This window comes from Cibotium barometz, chromosome 35, assembly GCF_041138505.1.
Source record: "Cibotium barometz isolate CiBa-2024 chromosome 35, ASM4113850v1, whole genome shotgun sequence".
NCBI lineage: Eukaryota > Viridiplantae > Streptophyta > Polypodiopsida > Cyatheales > Cibotiaceae > Cibotium > Cibotium barometz.
In genome coordinates this window covers 49,277,552-49,296,124 of record NC_141080.1, presented here as the reverse complement: position 1 = coordinate 49,296,124, position 18,573 = coordinate 49,277,552, and the positions used below count along the sequence as shown (strand labels likewise).

The window sequence follows — 18,573 nt, the reverse complement described above, 5'->3', positions numbered from 1 at the left end:
TGGTACATATGGTGGCAACATATGCACAGCTTCTAAAGGGGGGGCTCTACTATAAAAAGAACCAAATTTCATGATACAAATATGCTTTCGACTCACTTGTGTAACCCCCTTAATTCCCTCTTTAATAATCTTGTTAATCATCTATCATTGACGTGCTGGTCGCCTCTATCTCCCCCTCTTTGTGTTCGGACCTTGACCTAAGAAGTGGTATCAGAGCTGCCACCTCCAGCCTGCTGTCAGTCGCCGACGCGACCCACACAGAGGTGCTGCCACCATCCGCCGCCGGTTCACAGCCACCGTGAGCCGACAAGTCTGCCACCTGTTGCCTGCTTGTTTGGGAGGGACAGGTGATTTCCGCCACCTGCCCGCTGCCTTCCTCAGCAAATAGCTGTCGTTTCTGGAGGGCAACTCCACCGGCTACTGCTCTGTTTTGGGTCGCATCTTCACCTTCTCATATATCTGAACCACTTGCAACAGCACTTGTCTAGGAAGCCACCAAGAAGAGTGAAGACAAGCCCAAGATCAGCATCTTGTTCAAAGAGCTACATAAATTTTGGGGCTTTCTTTTGCAAGAACAACCTATGCGGTTATCCCCCCAACCCCCAACTCCCCCCCCCCAAAAAAACCACCTTCTCCCCTTGTATGAGATAGCCTTCTCCTCCTCATAGAGCGGCCAGCCGGAGGGGAAGTGCATCTCTCTCGACTTTTGATTAGTTGATCACCGCCATGTCCATGAGGCGAGGTTTTATCTAACCCTGAGTGGTTGTATTTTTGGGGAAAAAAAAAAGTTAGCATATTGGAAGCTTTCTACATGGCCTTAACATTTGCATCTCAAAATTGTTCAATCACTCATTATGGCCTATGTGCAATTTTATTTGCCATTGTTGATCTGGCATAAAACTAATATTGCTTCTTTTATGTTTGATGCCTTGGAATTGCTGTGGAAAACCAAGCATCATATGGGAACGCTACATCTTTTGAGACTTGGTCTACACTCCTAAAATGCATGGTGGATTAAATATACTTGATTTGCATTATCATGTCTTGGAAGAAAGGCCACCATGATTCCCACTTTCTTTCAACTTCGGCAGCCATGGGCCATAATGCTTGCAAGCATGTGTGCTTCTATCAAAACTAGACCTTATGGCAATTGGCACATTTCTCAATGGGAAGCAGTACTTAGTAAATTTGAAGGAAAATTTCTAGGACGCCCCTATGCATCTTCTCTTCTTCATGATTGGAAATTAGCTTTGTCTTCTGTTCACTGGCATGGAAGAGTTGTGCTGACTGGAAATTCTTTTCGATCGGAAAGCATCCATTGGTCTTCGGTGTTTCCTCGACCACTTGCAGTACAAGAACCACGAAAAGCATGATTTTTGGTTTGGAGTTTCCACTGTGGCGGATGTTGTTTGATCAGAGGGCTCCTAGCTATGGAGGCTATGTAGGTTGTGGCAAGAAGAACGCCATGGCAAGATGAAGTTATACGAGAGAGGGAGAGAAAGAGAGAGACGATGATGACAAAGAGTGAAGTACGATGATTGGACACAAAGTATAGGTTTGCTTGATGATGAAACGCGTACAATGAAGCCCCTTTTATAGGCTGAAAGTACCTCTTCTTTGACTTTATTAAATGAGGTGGGACATCACTGCTTACCTCAAGGGAAGATTCCTAGGCTAAGACACTGTTCCCACACTAAACTCCGATTTCCCAACAAACCCCCCTTTGGAGTGAAGGAGTGGTGAGACCCTCACGCAAAAAAGTCTCATTTCCTACTCTGCTTTCCAGTCCACGCTCGGCTAATTCAACACCCATCTGGTAACAGAATCCCGAGTAAACCTAGGCAAAGTATAGAAGCTAATCTTTGTCATCCCCCCTTACTCCTAGCTAGGATTTATGAAATCTCAGACTTTGGAACATACAAGATAAACGGAAAAATACACATTTTGGGGGACGACCCGGGCAGAGGACCCTTATTGACTCAAAAGAAAAGATTCTAGAGAGCATAATCATCATCTAGCGAGTACCCTTTCGCAAGAAAAGAGACCCACATAAGATTTGTTGTAACTATGTCAATGGAGATGTTAGTTTCTTCATCTTCTTCAAGGTCTTCAAGAGTTGCCAAGCTGGCATGGTGCTGCACTTGTTCTTTTTCAAGTTTTTTGTAGCCTTGAGAGGCTTTGTGACCCATACGGCCACAATATCGACATTTTATATGCTTGTTACTCTTCCAGGCCAAAATAGCAACTGCTTTATCTTTGAGGATGGTGGTGCTGTTGGAAGTTGCCTCTTTGTTGCGACAATCTTTTTTGATGAGCAAAGCAACCATCTCGTCGAAGGTAGTAGAAGCAACTCGAAGGATCTCCAAGGATGGCTCAAAGTGGCTGATTCCCTACAGACTCTTTGTTAAGAACGCCATCATCGCTTCATCACTAGGTGCACACTTGAGATTGCCAAGTTGTTGCACCAGTGAATAAGCAGGGCAGTCAGGCCATCAGATTTATTAGGGGCCAGCCTCGCCTGGTTCCGGCACCGGATTTCTCGTCCGCCAGCTGGACACAGGAGAGGGATTTACGATGGGAGCTCCTCAGCAGCCTCACCATCTGGTTCACCTGGAGGGCCCGGTGCTTTACGGCCTTTGAGGGGAGATTAGAGCCACCAGCAGAGACTGTTCGGGGGATTTGGCAGGAGTTGATCCACACCCTGCGAGGACAGTACGACCGCATCCCAGGGAGACTCGGATGAGGCGATCTTACGGCGCCAGGCCTTTCATACCACTTGGCGCTGCGGCCCGTTCTACACCCTACACACGGGATCCCCCCGTTGGCACTACAGGCCACCTGTTTGGCTCTTTCCCCCCCCCATTGTATGATTTAGCCGCTCAGTTCTTTAGACTGATGCTTGTATTTTGCAGCACCTAGGGAGAGTCTCCCGGGCTGCCATGATGTATTCACTGCTCTTCTCTCTGTTAGGAGCAGGAGAGATCTCTTTTGTAGCCCTACGGGCGTTTTTTACATAACTAATGAAAGGATCTTTTCTCGGAAAAAAAAAAAGAAGGCTGCTACATCAATTTACAGCATGGAGTATTCAACATGTGCGGCGGGAGGAAAATCATATGGCACATGAGTTAGCTCAGGAGGCAATTAATCAGGATCCAGTAATCGCAAAAATCGAAGAGCCATTATACAGAGGGAGGGAATACCTGTCCAAAGTGGTGGATTATCTACTCTCAGGTCGCTTGCCTGAGGAGCTCAAAAAAGGCCAAAAGTATCATTTTATCAGGAAAAGTAAGCATTATGTCATGATTGGGGATGAATTATACATGCAGGGAGCTGATCAGGTATTGAGGAGAATTCCCTGGAGAGAAAAGATTTATTATATTCTATCTTCAAATCATGAGGGAGCATGTGGGGGTCATTATGCATTTAAGATCACCTTGCAGAAGATATTACTGGAGGGTTATGTATGGCCTTCCATCCAGAAGGATATTCAACACTGGTGCAGGTCTTGCCATGAGTGCCAGAGAATGGGGAAGAGGATCTTAAAAATGGAGCCGAGAAATATCATGCTGGTATATGACATTTTTGAAAGATGGGGAGTGGATGCAGTTGGACCATTTCCCGGGACAGCCAGAGGAAAGTGTTATGTGCTTACTGCGGTGGATTACCTATCAAAATGGGCAGAAGTGAAGGCAGTAAAGAGAGTGGATAGTAAAGAGGTGGCTGATTTTGTGTATGAACATATATGCTGCAGATTTGGTATTCCTCTGGAGATACTATCAGATAATGGACCTGAGTTTAGAGGAGAGGTAGTTGACCATTTATGCAGAAGATTGAGTATCAACCACAAGTACTCCACTCCTTATCACCCTCAATGCAATGGCTTGAATGAAAGGTTCAATGGTGAATTTAAGCTGATGATAACCAAAATGACAGAAGGTCATATCAAGAATTGGGATATAGAGATGAATCGTGTATTATGGGCATACAGGGTTGCTGTAAAATCTGGTACACAATTCTCACCCTTTCATTTAGTTTATGGGAAAGAAGCACTCATGCCTATTGATGTGGAAATTCCAGCTTTGAAGTTTTTGATTGAAGAAGGGCATGAGCCTATTAATTGTTACAGAGAAAGATTACTGGCTTTGCAAATAGTTCAGCTGGACAGAGAGCTAGCATTTGATCACTATGCAGCTATGCAATTGAAAAGACAAGAGAGAGAGAATGAGAAGGTGGAGCAGAAAGAAATTGAGGAAGGTGATCTGGTTCTCAGGTATAATAGCAAACTGGATAGTACTTTTCATACTGCATTCCAGACAAAGTGGGAAGGTCCGTATAAAGTTGAGAGAAAATTTGATAATGGGAGTTATCAGCTTGCTGATTTGGATGGAAAGAAGCATAAAAGGAGAGTGAATGGTTTACGACTGAAGAAATATTTTGCTCGATTGATGTTAGCCGTGAAAGAAGAAGATCAGGAAGCTTATGATGCATGTCAGGAAGATGTAGAAGGTACAGAGGAAAATCTGAATATTTCATCCTTGTTTGTACAGCTGCTGGACATGAATGTCTCAGCAGAAGTAGGGGGTTGCTAAATATGTGTGGACAAAAATAGGAGTTGAAATGTGTACATACATGTACATGGTGTGTGTGAAGTTTTGCTTTTGAGAGCATTGTCAGGTGTACAGATGTAAATGTATTGATGTGAGCATGTACAGGCCTGTCCGGTGAGAGGTCCACTGAGGATGATATCAGCTGCTTGATGGCTTTGATTGTGTGCGCGTCCTCAAAAAGTAAGTGGGCACTCGTATGCTGTATTTGGAATGTGTATGGAGGCGTGGGCATTGAACACTGAGAGGGCCGGTGTTACCTTGAGAAAGAGGAGTGTGGAAAGCGTGGAGTTTTTTTAATGATTGATGGCCCAATGCAGCTATGGGCATTGGTGTAAAAAGGGATAATATAGTGGCCATTTTTCAAAATAAAGAAAAAATAAAAAGGAGGATGAACGTCGCCAGCTGGTAATGTTGGCGTGGAGCGTTGAGGGGCTGCCAACGCATGCTTCTGGAAGCTGGTCGGCGCAACTAGATTGCAGAGGGGAGGGCCGCTGGTGTGAGGAGGTGAAAAAAGGCCGAGAGCAGACAATCGAGCCCTGTGGAGGGGGGATTCTCTGAGGAAGTGTGTGTGTGTGCAGCTGGGAGAGTGTGGCTGCTGGAGTTCGCCGTGTGGAGAGGAGCGTACAAGGAGAGAAGCCAGCCTTGTGCAGAAGGTCGCTTAGATGCTGCAGTGGCTGTTAGGCGCAGAAGTTGGCGATTAAAGAAGTCGTGAGGCCAGTAGCGATTGGTGTTGCTGACGATGCCGTCTGAAGATGTAGTCTGGGTTGACGGGCTGGTAGCTTCTGGTGTGCGCAGAAAGGATTAAAGAGTCGCTTTTTATTTGGAATGGCTGATGGTGGCTACTAGCTAAAAGAGATAACTTTGGACGACAGCAGAGAATTGGCTCTTGGTATTAGTGCAGCTGCTGGCAATGGGAAGGTGCATAAATGTAGTACCCTGTTTTCTCTATGGAGCAGGAACGGCTGGTGCTAAATAGGCAAGGCGACTTTTGAGGACCTTCAAGATAGGGCAAACCTTTATAGGTGTAAAAGGTGCTATGCTACCACTCGCTTCCCTCGCTACAATAACACAACAAAGCTGTTAGAGACAAGAAGTGGTCGCTGTGGAGTGGGCACATTGTTTCACACTATACTGCAGAGCCTTGGGCTATCAAGCATGCCTGGTAATGAACATTATTAACCAGAGCAAGAAAGGCAGGTTGCATCATCTCTAGTGTTGTTGATGAACTATGGGAAATAATGGTAGTGGCCAGAGTATAAGTTATATAAAGAGGTGTGTAGAGACCAGGATGTTGACTGAATGCCTTTTGCCTTCTGTTAGTGTTGTTCAGTTGCTTTTAACATTGAAAGAGGGTGACTGAAGGCGGATTAGGCTCTACTGTTTTTTTTTACCATCTCTGTAAAGGTCAAGGTTCTTTCTGAAATATGAGTCTTGTTCATGCTCTTTGGTCTGGTGTTCTGGTGTGTTTGTATGCGTGAGTGGAAGTGTGGCATGCTATAAGGGCGTAGACAGCTTTACCGCTTCCGTGCCATCAACGTGAGCACCAAAACACTTGTCAGGCAGTCCGGCAGGCTATAGGTCACCCACCACTAAACGATTTACCATCCCGGTGAATGCGACCAAGAAGAAGTGCCGCTAATGCCAATCTAGCGGCGCCATCCATGCAAGTTGCTGGGATGTGCCGCTGATCCCAGTTAAAGTGCCAGAAGTAGGTAGCCAATGGAGAGGGCTACAAGCGGGTGTTACATGCCACGTGACCTGTCAATTGAATTGTCAACCGAAAACTTGTCAGCTGAACATTTGCCACCTGAACACTTGTCAGGTAAACACTCATCAGCTAAAGACTTGAACACCTGAACAGTTCAATACTTGTCAACTAAAGACTTGAACATCTGAACCATTGTCAGCTAACAACTTGAACACCTGAACAGTTGTCAGGCACTCCGGCAAGGCATTGTGGAAATCCACAAGGCAGCAATACACATGTCTCTTCTGTGACCTCGCCTCCTCTATGATAGCCTGTAAAGTAAAGATTGGTCCAAAGTGGAAAAGTTTCTCCTGAATTCTGCCTCGCCTGATACTATGTTGCTCATCATCTCTGCCATAGAGCTCATCATGTCCTCTAGTACTTCTCCATAGATCTTGGCCATTGTGTGGCCAATCATGATAGTCATGTAGTTACCTGGTCTCCTACTTTGTGGATGAGGACGCTGGTGTTGGTGGTCCAAGGGGGGGGGAAGCCTTTACAAAGTGCTCCATTAAAAAGATTTCAAAGAATGGGAGCCAATACGTGGCGCCCATGGGCAAAGTGTTCCGTGCAATAGATCCTTGTGATCTTTTGCTCTCTCACTATGCAGATCTTTAATAGCCCTAGTGAAATTGACAGAATCAAAGAGGTAAGATGATGTAGGCTGAGAGATGTGTGACCTTTGTGGTATATCTGATCTGGCACATGATACAATTGTCATGCATAGGCTTCCCAAAGGCTGGGGTCTGTGACAGGTACAGAGGTTCTTTTTTCCTCAAGAATGTGTGAAGCTCTTGACTTATCCTTGTTCAAAAAAGTATAACTCATGTTCTCCTCCAAAGAGAAATGCATGCTTCTTTCGACAAGTGAGTCTACGGAAGATGCATTGCATCTCACATCTCAATCTGCCCATGTTCCCACTCGCATAAGAGGAGAAGCCTGGTGGTTTTGCACTCTTCATACCACCCATTCTAGGGTTGGGAGTCTTTCGGCAAACTTTTTGAGGAGAAAGTCATATAGGGGAAGTTGGCATGGGTGGAGTCATGGATGATGGACATGAGTTGAGATGTAATGGTGGAGATAGGGATAAGTCAAGGGTTGAAATGTGTCAAGAGAGGTGGTCCTCATAGATGTGATCAAGATCATGATGAAAACGGATGCGGGTGAAGGTGATGGCAGGGGGTGTGGTGTGGGCGGTAATGCGGTACATGAGATTGTGAAAGAAAGCTATGCATGGTCGGCTAGTATGGGGGGGGGAGGGATGGTAATCTCTAAGGATGTGTGGTGTGGAAGCAAGTGACCCCATTAGGTATCAACCATACTAGAAGCTCTGATATATATATAACCAACTCATGCATTTAAGTGTCCCAACAAGAGGACTTCTCCTTGTTGAGAGAACTCTCCAGCATCTGCAAATAATGGTGCATATGGAGTCTTCTCTTTCTCTCTCACCTTGCATGCAAATTCTGATTTTTCTGATGGCAACTAGCATACTGCAATATGCATGACTCTCAAGCCAGGCCTCCTCATGCCGTCTCAGCACTATGAGCATCTGTCTCACTTGAGGCTGAAACAAGAATACCACTACTCCTGATCCACACAGCCCTCCAATTGTGCGTGTTTGTCCTCTGAAGGCCAATTCCCATGTATAACCCGCCACCTTGGGTAGCCCTCTCTCGGGGCTTTGATGAGGTTCCGTGTAAAAGATAATCTCTATCTCTGTGTGTCTCTGGGAATCCTCCTGTGTCCGACAATTGGATCCATTGAAATTCCATATATTGCCATCCTCAACGTACCTATGGTCTCATAGACTCCATGCCGTCATGCGGGGTGCTTATCGGTAATGATGACCCTCCCATCCCAGTAGACTGCTCACTTACCTGCTTTCTTAGCCTCCAAAGAGAGTGTAAATACATATGAACATCTTCAAAGACTCAACGGACCTATGAATCATGAGAAATCAAGTGGTACAATAAATCCATGAGAATACTGAGTCATGGAAAACTTAAAAAGAAAAAATATAGCTACATGTGGTATGATAACCACATGAGTACAAGAACATCAAGAGCTCATGTGGGTACAATCAGAGATAATCATTGTTGAACATCATCATCATCATCGATCCAAAATGTACGAGATGGGTGAATCTCAGATCTGAGAGAGAGAGAGAGAGAGAGAGAGAGAGGACCTGAACCAATTTTGATAGTAGTTTTCATTTTATAGTCCCCAAGCACACCAGGCACCCAACCATAAAGATCATATTCACCAGCTCGAATACTTCGTATGTTGAAAAAACCATCAGCATTTGCTTGTGTCCAAAATTGATAACCCTATTACAAGAAATCAAATGTATTTAAAATATATATATATTAAGTGGAAACTTAGTTTTACGTGCTTAATATTGCATTTAACAACAAAAAGTTCCTTTCATACATACATGAGTAATTTAATGCACACACACTTTTTTTTTAGTAGTTCTTATATTAGCAGTGGGAAACCTCATTGCGAGGTGAAAACCCACAAAACCCACAAACAAAACATCATGATACAACTAAGGTCCCTATATAGGGCCCATGACATTGATTACCATTGACTGCCTAGAAGCATGTATTGCTGGTCATCTATTTATTGCAAGTTTCAACAGTCTTGTAGAGATCGACTCAACAAGTGTTGGAAGTACGTGTATTGATCCAGAGTAATGTGACCAAAATGCATCTGATTTCTATTTTGCCACATTGTCCACAATGCCCAAAAAGTAGTGCACGCAAAGAATACCCCAAAGTTGGTATATCGTTGTGGAATCCGAGCGAAAAGGAAAAATGTCTTCCCAAAATGAGCTCCTTGGAATCGGGTACGGAACTATCTCATCGCGTAGCATGCAACGATGACATCTTGCCATAGTGATGTGCCCCTTTTCCAAAAATACACCAACAAGCAAAACTCCCACAATGCATCTCCGAAGGAACAGTCTTTCCTTCAGTGGCAAACCATTTTTCCATATACTCCTCAAACAACCACCATCTATTGGTTTTGTGCATTGTCCAAAGCGCATTAGCATGATTTGCAATCCAAGGAGAAGCAAGCAAGAACCTTTTAGCTCTTAGTTCATGTCACCTTGTAGCATGAGGTGGAGCAACCCACCAATCGTTCAAACACTCATCATGATTCAGTGGAGCCACTCGCTGAAAAGGCTACAAGAGGGTGCGTAAGAGATGCCATAGAGGCCTATAGTGCATGCCTAACCCATACCTCCGGCTAGCTTCTGGAAAGGAGATAACATATCCTTCATCATTCACCACATCCGCCACAAAACGTACACTCTTTTGTGATAGGAAGAAAGCTTTCCGTGGTTCAAGAAGGCCTAACAGAGCACGAAACAGCCTATTCCAGTGTATGCTTTCCAGGCACATGGTGTTTCCCTGGTGATCTTCCATGCCACCAGTTTCCCTGTTAGCAATTTCTAGTCCATGATTAACCTAGAGCTTAAGGGGCAACCTGGTATTTTCCCTCAAAAGTGCCCAAAAATCACTTCCCCGTAGTCAGGGATCCATGCACCAAATGTGGCTGACTTCAAAGTGGTGCACATGGCTGCTAACATTTATGCCCAAGGCTGTTTTTGAGCTGCAAAATCAGGGAGAAAAGTGGCTTTCCTGGCAATGACATGTGTATGAGGTCGAGAATGTTCATGCCCCCATGATGTCTTGGTGTACATAGCTTTTCCTTTCGCAGCAATCTAAGGCCTTTAGTATTGTGCTTAGTTTTCCAAAGTATCTCTAGTATGGCAGACATGTACTCATCCAAGTGCTTCTTTGGCCAAGCAAGCAAAGGCAAAAAGAATTGTATATATGCAATGAGAATGGATTGCACTATACGGAGTCTAACATGTAAAGGCCATGTGGCCAACTTCTAGTACTACAATTTTGCATTTATTCTTTACAAAACCCAATCAGCCTGGAGTTTGAGGGACATGTGCCATGCAAGTGGGTAACCCAAATGTCTAATCAGCTGATTGGAGGGAACAAGAGCCCCTGGCCACAGTATATCGTGCCAAGCTTGTGGCTTAAGAGGGATAAGCTTGGATTTTCAAAAATTAATTCGGAACCTGCAGCTGTACCAAACAAATCCAAGGCATCCATCACAATGCGGAGATCATAAGGATCATCTTGTGGCATGAAGAAGGAATCATCTAAATAAGCCTGTGCCACAAAATGCTTGCCAGATGGCAATTGAAGACCACGAAGTGCACCTTCCCCCAATAAGATGATCCATATATAGAAGCAGAGGATGAGGTTCTATGGCATTTAATAAGGCACTCAAAGGGCATCCTTGACGCATAGACTTGTCCAAAGACCACGAGTCAGAGAGTTCACCATCAAGAATACATGATGCCTCACTGCCTTGATACAACCAATACACAAGATTGGACATCTTAATTCCAAAGCCCATTTTGCACAAAATCCCATTGCATTGTGTCAAAGGCCTTCTCTATGTCCACTTGCAAAATACACACATCTTGTTTTGTACATTTTGCATATTAAATCCCAATGTAGGCATTTGCAATGTTATCCGTTATATGTCTCCCTGGTATGTATGTACGTACGTATCTCCTCAGCCCCCTTTTGATAAGGTATTACATGCACGTCATGAACTCTTGCAGTATGTTCACCCTATAGTCACTCCGCATGAGGTAGTTGCTATGGATGCATCTTTTACTGAGGAAGAATTGGATATTGCTCTCAGATTTTTGGGCAAATGGAAATCCCCGGGATGGGATGGTCTTACGGCAGAGTTTTTTAATGCATTCTAGGATGTTCTGAGACAACCCATCCTCTTGATGGTTAATTATTGTTGGTCGATTGGACAGTTGCCAGCATCCTCTCTCTCCTCTCTCATAGAGATCTGACACTGAACCTTGGGAAAACCACGGTTATGGTGTTTAACACCACACAAGCATACACGAAAAAGCATGTGTCTTGCGCTCGCTGAAGCTTTTGCTCCCCCCCTGCTCGCGCTGCCGCCTGCACGCACACCCCCCTCCCCGCCCTCGCGACTGCTCCCCCCGCCTGCCCCGTCCTCTCCGCCCTCGCGTCTGCTCCCCCCGCCTGGTCTTCCCGTGCCCCCCGCCCCTTCTCTTTCACGCCCGCCGCCCCCTGCTCCGTCTCCTTCGCGCCCCCCTGCTCTTCCCCTTCCTCCGCAACCCGCCCCCTCCGCCTGCCTCCGCCCTCTCCCCCCCACCCCTTTTCGCGTTTCCTCCGCCCCCCCCCCTGCCCTTTCGCCGCCTCTGCCTTACGCCCCCCCTCCTCAATTCTCCGCCCCCCTTTGTTTTCAGCCCCTTCCCCTCTGTCCCCCCCCTCCCCCTCTGTCCCCCCCGTTCCCCCTCCGCCCCTCCCCGCTCCGCCTTTTGTGCAGCTCGGTTCTTGCAGGACACTCTGCATTCGCTTCGCCTTCGACTTAGCTTCAGACATTGATGGAGGTTCCTCCCGCCCCACCTCAGAGGGACTCTTCCGCAGCCCCCTACCCCCATCAGGCTTTCTCTTTCGCCAGAAGAGGAAGCGAGCCTCACCGCAGAGGTGGAACGCCACCAGGCACATTCCACCATCTGCCGTATAGTCGGCACTCGCCCCAGCGGAGGGGAGATCCGGGATCTTCTCCAGGCCCGCCTTCTTGCAGATGTGGGCAAGATCCTGGACGTTCAGTTATACTGGGCCGCGGACACTACCAGATTGAGTTCGAGACAGCCGAGAGCGTGGCCCAGGTCCTCGCCATGAGTCCCCTTGACACCAAGGGCGCTCGGGCATTCTTCAGACCTTGGCAGTATGGCTTCGACCCAGCAACGGCCGAGCAGGGAGAGCGCCTAATCCATGTCGCAGTTTGCTTCCCTGGACTCCGCCACGAGTACCTTCCGCTCCTTTCTAGGATAGGAGCATTGGTGGGCTCGGTGCTTGAGACTAGCCCCACAGCAGCTTCAGTGGTGGCTAGAGCAGCTGGCCTGCCTTCGGTCAGAGTTTTGGTTCCTGACATCTCCTCCCTTCCGAAGGTCATTCAGCTACCTAGGATAGGGGGGGGATGGATTGATCAAAGAGTGGAGTTTTCGGGAACCAGTGTTTTATATGCAGGCAGGTCGGCCACATGGCCAAGGCCTGCCCTCGCAGGAGACCGCAGCAGCAGGCCCCCGATGGCCCGCCCACAGAGGCGGCTCGGCAGGCAGCCTCCGGGACACCTGCTCAGCCCACAGAGACCTCGGAGTGGCAGCCTAGACAGGGGCGCCGTAGAGGGAGACAGCCACAGCAGCATGCCCAGAGACCGATGCAGCAGCAGCCACAGTCTCAGCATCACTGGGTTCCAGTGAGGAACAGCTTTGCTCCCCTCCAGGAGGAGACCCCAGCGCAGACTGAGGATCAGGAGATGCCAGCACCCCCTCCTTCGCCCCCACTCCCCCCTCCCCCCCTTCCCCCTCGCTTCCACCTTCGCCTTCTCCCGTTCCCGCTCCCGTTTTGCCAGCGGCTCCTTCTCCACCCCCCTCTCCCCCCTCCACTCGCCTCAGCTCCCCGGGAGGCCCTGGTAGTACCCTGGCACTCACCTGTAGTTCAGCGGGCCCTGAGCACCAACCTTGCTCGTGCACCGTAGAGGAGACCTACCATGCCGATTCGGGCTTCAGGGATATCCTCTATCCGCAGTCGGCTGAGTAGTCTCGACACTAGACAGCGCTCGGAGGCTTTTGACTACTCCTTCACACGGCTTTTTGGAGCGGAGGGCCCCCATGAGCCAGCACCCATCAGAGTTCATGTGGTGAGAGGCACTTGATTCAGCGGTGGCCTTCTCCTTCCCTCTCTGTGGCCCTAGCGACCGGGAGTGGACTCTGGATCTCGCTCTTAGCATTTTGAAGACTCAGGCAGTTGAGTTTTCTCACCATGTGAGCGATCTGGAGATGACAGACGTGATAGGCCGACTCTGGGAGTTGGCTCATTTCTTTGATACCGGGAGTGTGGATGCCTCCGGGATTCGACATTTGGTGGTTCGCATAGTGGCAGACCTAGCACGCGACCCTGGTTATGTATGCATGCACGAGGTTGCTCTCTCTGAGCGCGAGGCAGTCGCCATGGGACACAGCCCACTGGCGCGTGATCCGAGATTCTTGTAGCACACCGGGTGGGCAGACGTAGCCGCTCGGATGGGGACTATTCTCCATCCAAGCCGCTTGCGAAGGCCGGCCGTTTGGCTGAGACAGCCTCCACCTCAGCAGGTCATCCATGAGGATCATCTCATGGAATGTACAGGGCCTTGACGGCGCACACTATGTACGTTATCGTGGTTTCTTGAGGCAGGAGCTTCAGAGATGCCTGGTTGGGGGCAGTATTGATATTCTGATGATGCAGGAGCACCATTTGAGTGAGAGCAAGATTCGGAGATATGGTTCGGTGATGCCTGGTAGATGGGACACATTTTGGTCTGTAGGGTTTGGCCCCTTGGGTGGGCAGGGAGGATTATGTATGGTCATTGCGGATGTATGGCGGCAGGCCATTGTGGATCGCGGGGTCATTGTGCCTGGTAGAGCACAGTATGTTATTCTGAAGATGCACGATGAGCTCTTTGGCCTGCTCAATGTCTATGCGCCCAACCATGCTAGTGCCAGAGCAGAGTTCTGGACCCTTGTTACAGATGCATTGCCCGAGGCCGCACATTGGTGTGTCGGGGGAGACTTCAAAATGCTTGAGGACCCGGCCGATAGGGTGGGAGGCAGTCATGTTACAGTGCACGGCACGGAGCTTGCAGCTTGGGAGCGATTTTGCATGACACTGCGGATCACTGATGCATGGCAGCATGAGGCTTTCTCCCGCTCTCAGGACAATCTTAGTTTTTCTCGGTCAGATCGCCGGTAGGGAGGGAGTAATCTATCACGGATTGATCGCTTCTATGTGGGCAACAGGTTCAGGGAGCGTGGAGGCTCCGTTGGCATTCTCGCTGGCACCTCTTGTTCAGACCATGCGCCAGTTATTTTGACACTTGAGGAGAGGACACGGGAGACCAGCTTGCAGTTGAGGATCCCAGAGAGGATATTTTACAGATCCCAGTCTTTCTGAAGACATTGAGAGGATATGGCATGATAGCCAGAGCTCTGACCTGGATGCAGCAGGCCAGTGTGCCCAGGGACTCATCGAGCTCAGCTCTTTTTTGCACGCTGTAGCCTTGACACGGCTGGGAGAGACACGAGAGCGGGAGCGTCGCTTGAGACGTAGCCTTGCTTCGCTCTAGCGCCTTCAGGAGCAGCACCCTACATGTGAGTGGGTGGCGTCCCAGCTGAGCCAGGCACGCCAGGAGGTTAGAGAGGCAGAGGAGCAGAGACATGAGTTCTACTATCATCGCCAGGCCTCTCAGTGGACGCAGCTTGGTGATAGAGTGACTGGGGAGTTCTTTGAAATTACCGGACCCCGCCATGCTCGAGCAGGAGTACGCCAGCTCAGGAGGCACGACGGATCGTTAGCCACTGAGCCCGGGGAGATCAGAGCCATTGCCACTGAGTTCTATCGAGACCTGCTTTCAGCAGAGCTAGCCATGGAGGCACGTGATGCTTGTAGACAGATTGTGTGGGCCCATGTGCAGAGGAGGGTCACAGATCGTATGCGCACAGATTTGGGTGAGCCTCTTTCAGAGGATGAGCTTGTTGAGGCTTTGAGGGTCCTTCCGCAGGGGCTTTCAGTATGTTTTGGACACTGGGGTGATGCCACAGAGCTTTTCAGAGGGCTTGATCTTTCTTATCCCCAAGGGGGAGGGAGTGTCAAATGACATTCGGCATTGGAGACCTATTACAATCCTCAATACTGTCTACAAGGTCCTGGCAAAGGCCTTGAGTTTGAGGATCTAGCCCTTCCTTGGGGAGCTGATTCATGCTACCCAGACAAGATTCGTCAAGGAGCACAGTATCCTTGACAACATTTTCACCTTCTGGGAGGCGACGGCCCGAGCTAGATTTCTCGGTGAGGACCTGGTCGTGATGCGTCTCGATTTTGAGAAGGCATACGATAGAGTCGATTGGGGTTTCTTAGAGGGCACTATGCTTCGCCTGGGTTTTGAGCCAGTCTGGATTCGAGGAGTGGCAGCTCTATATTCCACAGCTCGTAGCCAGGTGCTGATGGTGGCAGGAGGACGGGGGCCGAGTTTTGAGTTGGCTAGATCAGTCCGTCAGGCGTGCCCTCTCGCCCCGTTTCTTTTTCTCTTCTTTGCTGAGGCTATGAGCATGTATCTGACAGCAGAGGAGGTTGGTTTGAGAGGACTCCAGCTCCCAGTTGAGGACCTGCACGATTCTGAGTTTGCTGATGACACGGGATTGTTTTTGCATGGCCAGGAGGCCAATCTTCAGAGGGCAGAGCAGTCGCTACAGGTTTTTGGTGCAGCTTCGGGAGCATTGATCAATTGGCGCAAGACAGTGGCCTTTTGGATCAGTAGCGCTCCCACTCCGGCATGGAGCCCAGACCCGGGTTTTAGACTCCGGCATGGAGCCCAGACCCGAGTTTTAGATGGATCCCTCCTGGCACAGCAGTGCGGTATTTGGGATGCCAGATTGGACTTGATTTGTCACCTGAGCAGCAGATCGCCCCGCTCCTTCTGAGCATTCGGAGGAAGCTTTTGTATTGGAGTACAGCTCGGTATCCTTGGCTGGGAGGGTGGTGGTGACAAATCAGGTGCTTTTAGCAACCATGTGGTACATCACGTCTTGCTGGATCTTCTCGAGCTCTTGCATCAGCCAGGTACAGAGGCTGATCAGGAACTTTCTTTGGTCTAGGCGGGATGGTCAGCCAGCCCGGGCTAAGGTTGCTTGGGCAGTTATTACTCTTTCGCTGGCCTAGGGGGGGTTGGGCATTATAGATCCAGTTGATCAGAGTAGAGCCTTATTGGGGAAGCTTATTGTTCGGGGGCTGCTTCCAGGCGTTGAGCCTTGGAAGGAGCTTCTTTTTCAGCGACTACAGGCTAGGGCTCCCCCAGCAGGGGGCACTTGGGCACAAGAGATACGATGGATCTTCATAGAGATGAGGAGGACAGGCCTCAGTAGAGGATGGGAGGACAGATTTGCCTTGAGCATCCTGTGAGCTTGGGAGCTGCTGAGACCGGGGCTTTCTCAGAGACCTCCTACTTGTGATGAGGAGCGGGCCAGACAGCCGCTTATCTGGAGCCCCGCGGTACGCACACAGCAGGGTCATATGCTGGGTTCTCGGCCTCGTCTAGCCTGGGCACCATTGGCGGCAGGCCCAGCACGCAGTTTTGGAGACTGGCAGGCCTTCTGTAGTCTCCCAGAGGAGATCCAGGTGGAGAGGTTGAGTCACTTCAAGGGGGGCTGATTATGAGGGATGACATTCAAGAGGCACTCACTAAGGAGTGGTTCACGCCTTTCGAGCCAGCGGCCCCACGGTGGATGGGAGCCTTTACACTGTTGGAGATCCTGATTGCTGTCAGAGCTTGCACTGAGGATGGTAGATGCCTCTACTATGAGATCCAGGATGAGGGCAGACTTCAGAGAGTGGAGGCAGAGTCGCCTTTGGTTGCAGAGTGCATCTTTCAGAGGATACGGGTAGTGGCCGCCGCTTCCCGGAAGTGGCATATTGATCCAGATCCTACAGATGTGGACTCTGATTGGCGCATATGGGCATATGCTGTGTGCCCCTTGGCCCGGCTCCAGTGGGACCCTGGAGAGTACGAGTGGCATGATCCTTATTCGTCCCCCGAGGCCACAGAGATCACCTTTTTCCAGTACACTGTTCGGTTGGGGAGACATATTTTGATTGCGAGGAGGATGGTCTCTCCAGCTGCATCGGAGCATTGGCGGCTACAGGGACTCTCACAGGAGTTCCTGGAGGATTTTTGGACCAAGCTCTGGGCTAGTCGACAGGCACGCAAGATCTCGACTTTCCAATGAGGCTGGTTGCCCACAGGGGCTCTACAGTTGGCACCTAGCTTGTCTACAGTGGTCTTCCAGCGGCCTGCGTCCGATGCGGCCACCCATTGGAGACACAGAGACACTGCCTATGGGACTGTCCACAATCGCAGTAGATTTGGCTACGGATGCTGTGCATTTTGGCCCCCCTCTCTCCAGAGGGCATGTATACGTGGGGTGCCGCTGCTTGGTCGACTTCGTCAGAGCCTGCTCTGGGATACAAGACGGAGCAGGACAGCCAGGCCATCAAATTCATTAGGGGCCAGCCTCGCCTTGTTCCTTCACCGGATTTCTTGGCCGCCAGCTGGACACAGGAGAGGGATCTACGATGGCAGCTCCTCAGCAGCCTCACCATCTGGTTCACCTGGAGAGCCCGATGTTTCAGGGCCTTTGAGGGGAGACTAGAGCCACTAGTAGAGACTGTACGAGGGATTTGGCAGGAGTTGATCCATGCCCTGCGAGGACAGTATGACCGCATTCGGGGCGACTCGGATGCGGCAATCTTGCGGCGCCAGGCCTTTCACACCATTTGGCGCAGCGGCCCCTTCTATACCCTACACGCGGGTACCCCCCGCTGGCATTACAAGCCACCTGTTTGGATTTCCCCCCCTCCTATTGTATGATATAGCCTCTTAGTTATTTGTACTAATATTTGTACTTTTTTGCACCTAGGGAGAGTCTCCCTAGCTGCCTTGATTGGATCTCTGCTCTGCCTTCTTATGAGCAGGAGAGTTTTTGTAGCCCAGCGGGCGTTTTTTTTATAACTAATGAAAGGATCTTTTCTCGGAAAAAAAAACACTACACAAGCATGGGTGATGAGATCAGAGCCTCGGTTCACTTTCCGAGGGGAGCCGGCTGAGTACGTAAGGTCATATGTCTACTTGGGAGTTACTTTCACAGGACCACATTTCTCCCTCAAGGAGACCACGAGAGGATTGGCAGGTGTACTACATGCATCCGCCTCATATGCGTTTCCCTGCACTATGATCCCTTCCACCCACCCCCGCAGCACTGCCCCACAGAACAGGTGGTATGATGATGAGTGTTGTGAGACACGAGCACAGCTACAGCGTGAGATTGCCATTGGGTCTCACACGCATAGACAGGCCACGATGATCTTTCGGCGCCTTGTGCGGAGGAAGAAACGAGCCTATCTGGCTAAGCTAGAGGAGGAGATCTAGCAACTCTTCTTGGGGAAGGACAGCAAGAGGGCATGGAAGATGTTTCAGGAGAGACAGCCTGGTACTCCGATTACTGCACCTGAGGCATGCCATACTTATGCTAGAGAGCTA

The 18,573-nt window shown here is 49.4% G+C and overlaps 1 protein-coding gene across 3 annotated transcripts in view; it reads right to left on the bottom strand.

Annotated features, from left to right (window-relative positions):
* The window catches only part of LOC147618551 (uncharacterized), a 213,023-nt gene that overhangs the window by 95,156 nt on the left and 99,294 nt on the right, over positions 1-18,573 (bottom strand). For all 3 annotated transcript variants that reach the window (XM_086775008.1, XM_086775006.1, XM_086775007.1), the window contains one exon: positions 8,543-8,684. In XM_086775008.1, the coding sequence (XP_086631134.1) occupies positions 8,543-8,684 (142 nt within the window). The remainder of the gene's footprint in view (positions 1-8,542; positions 8,685-18,573) is intronic.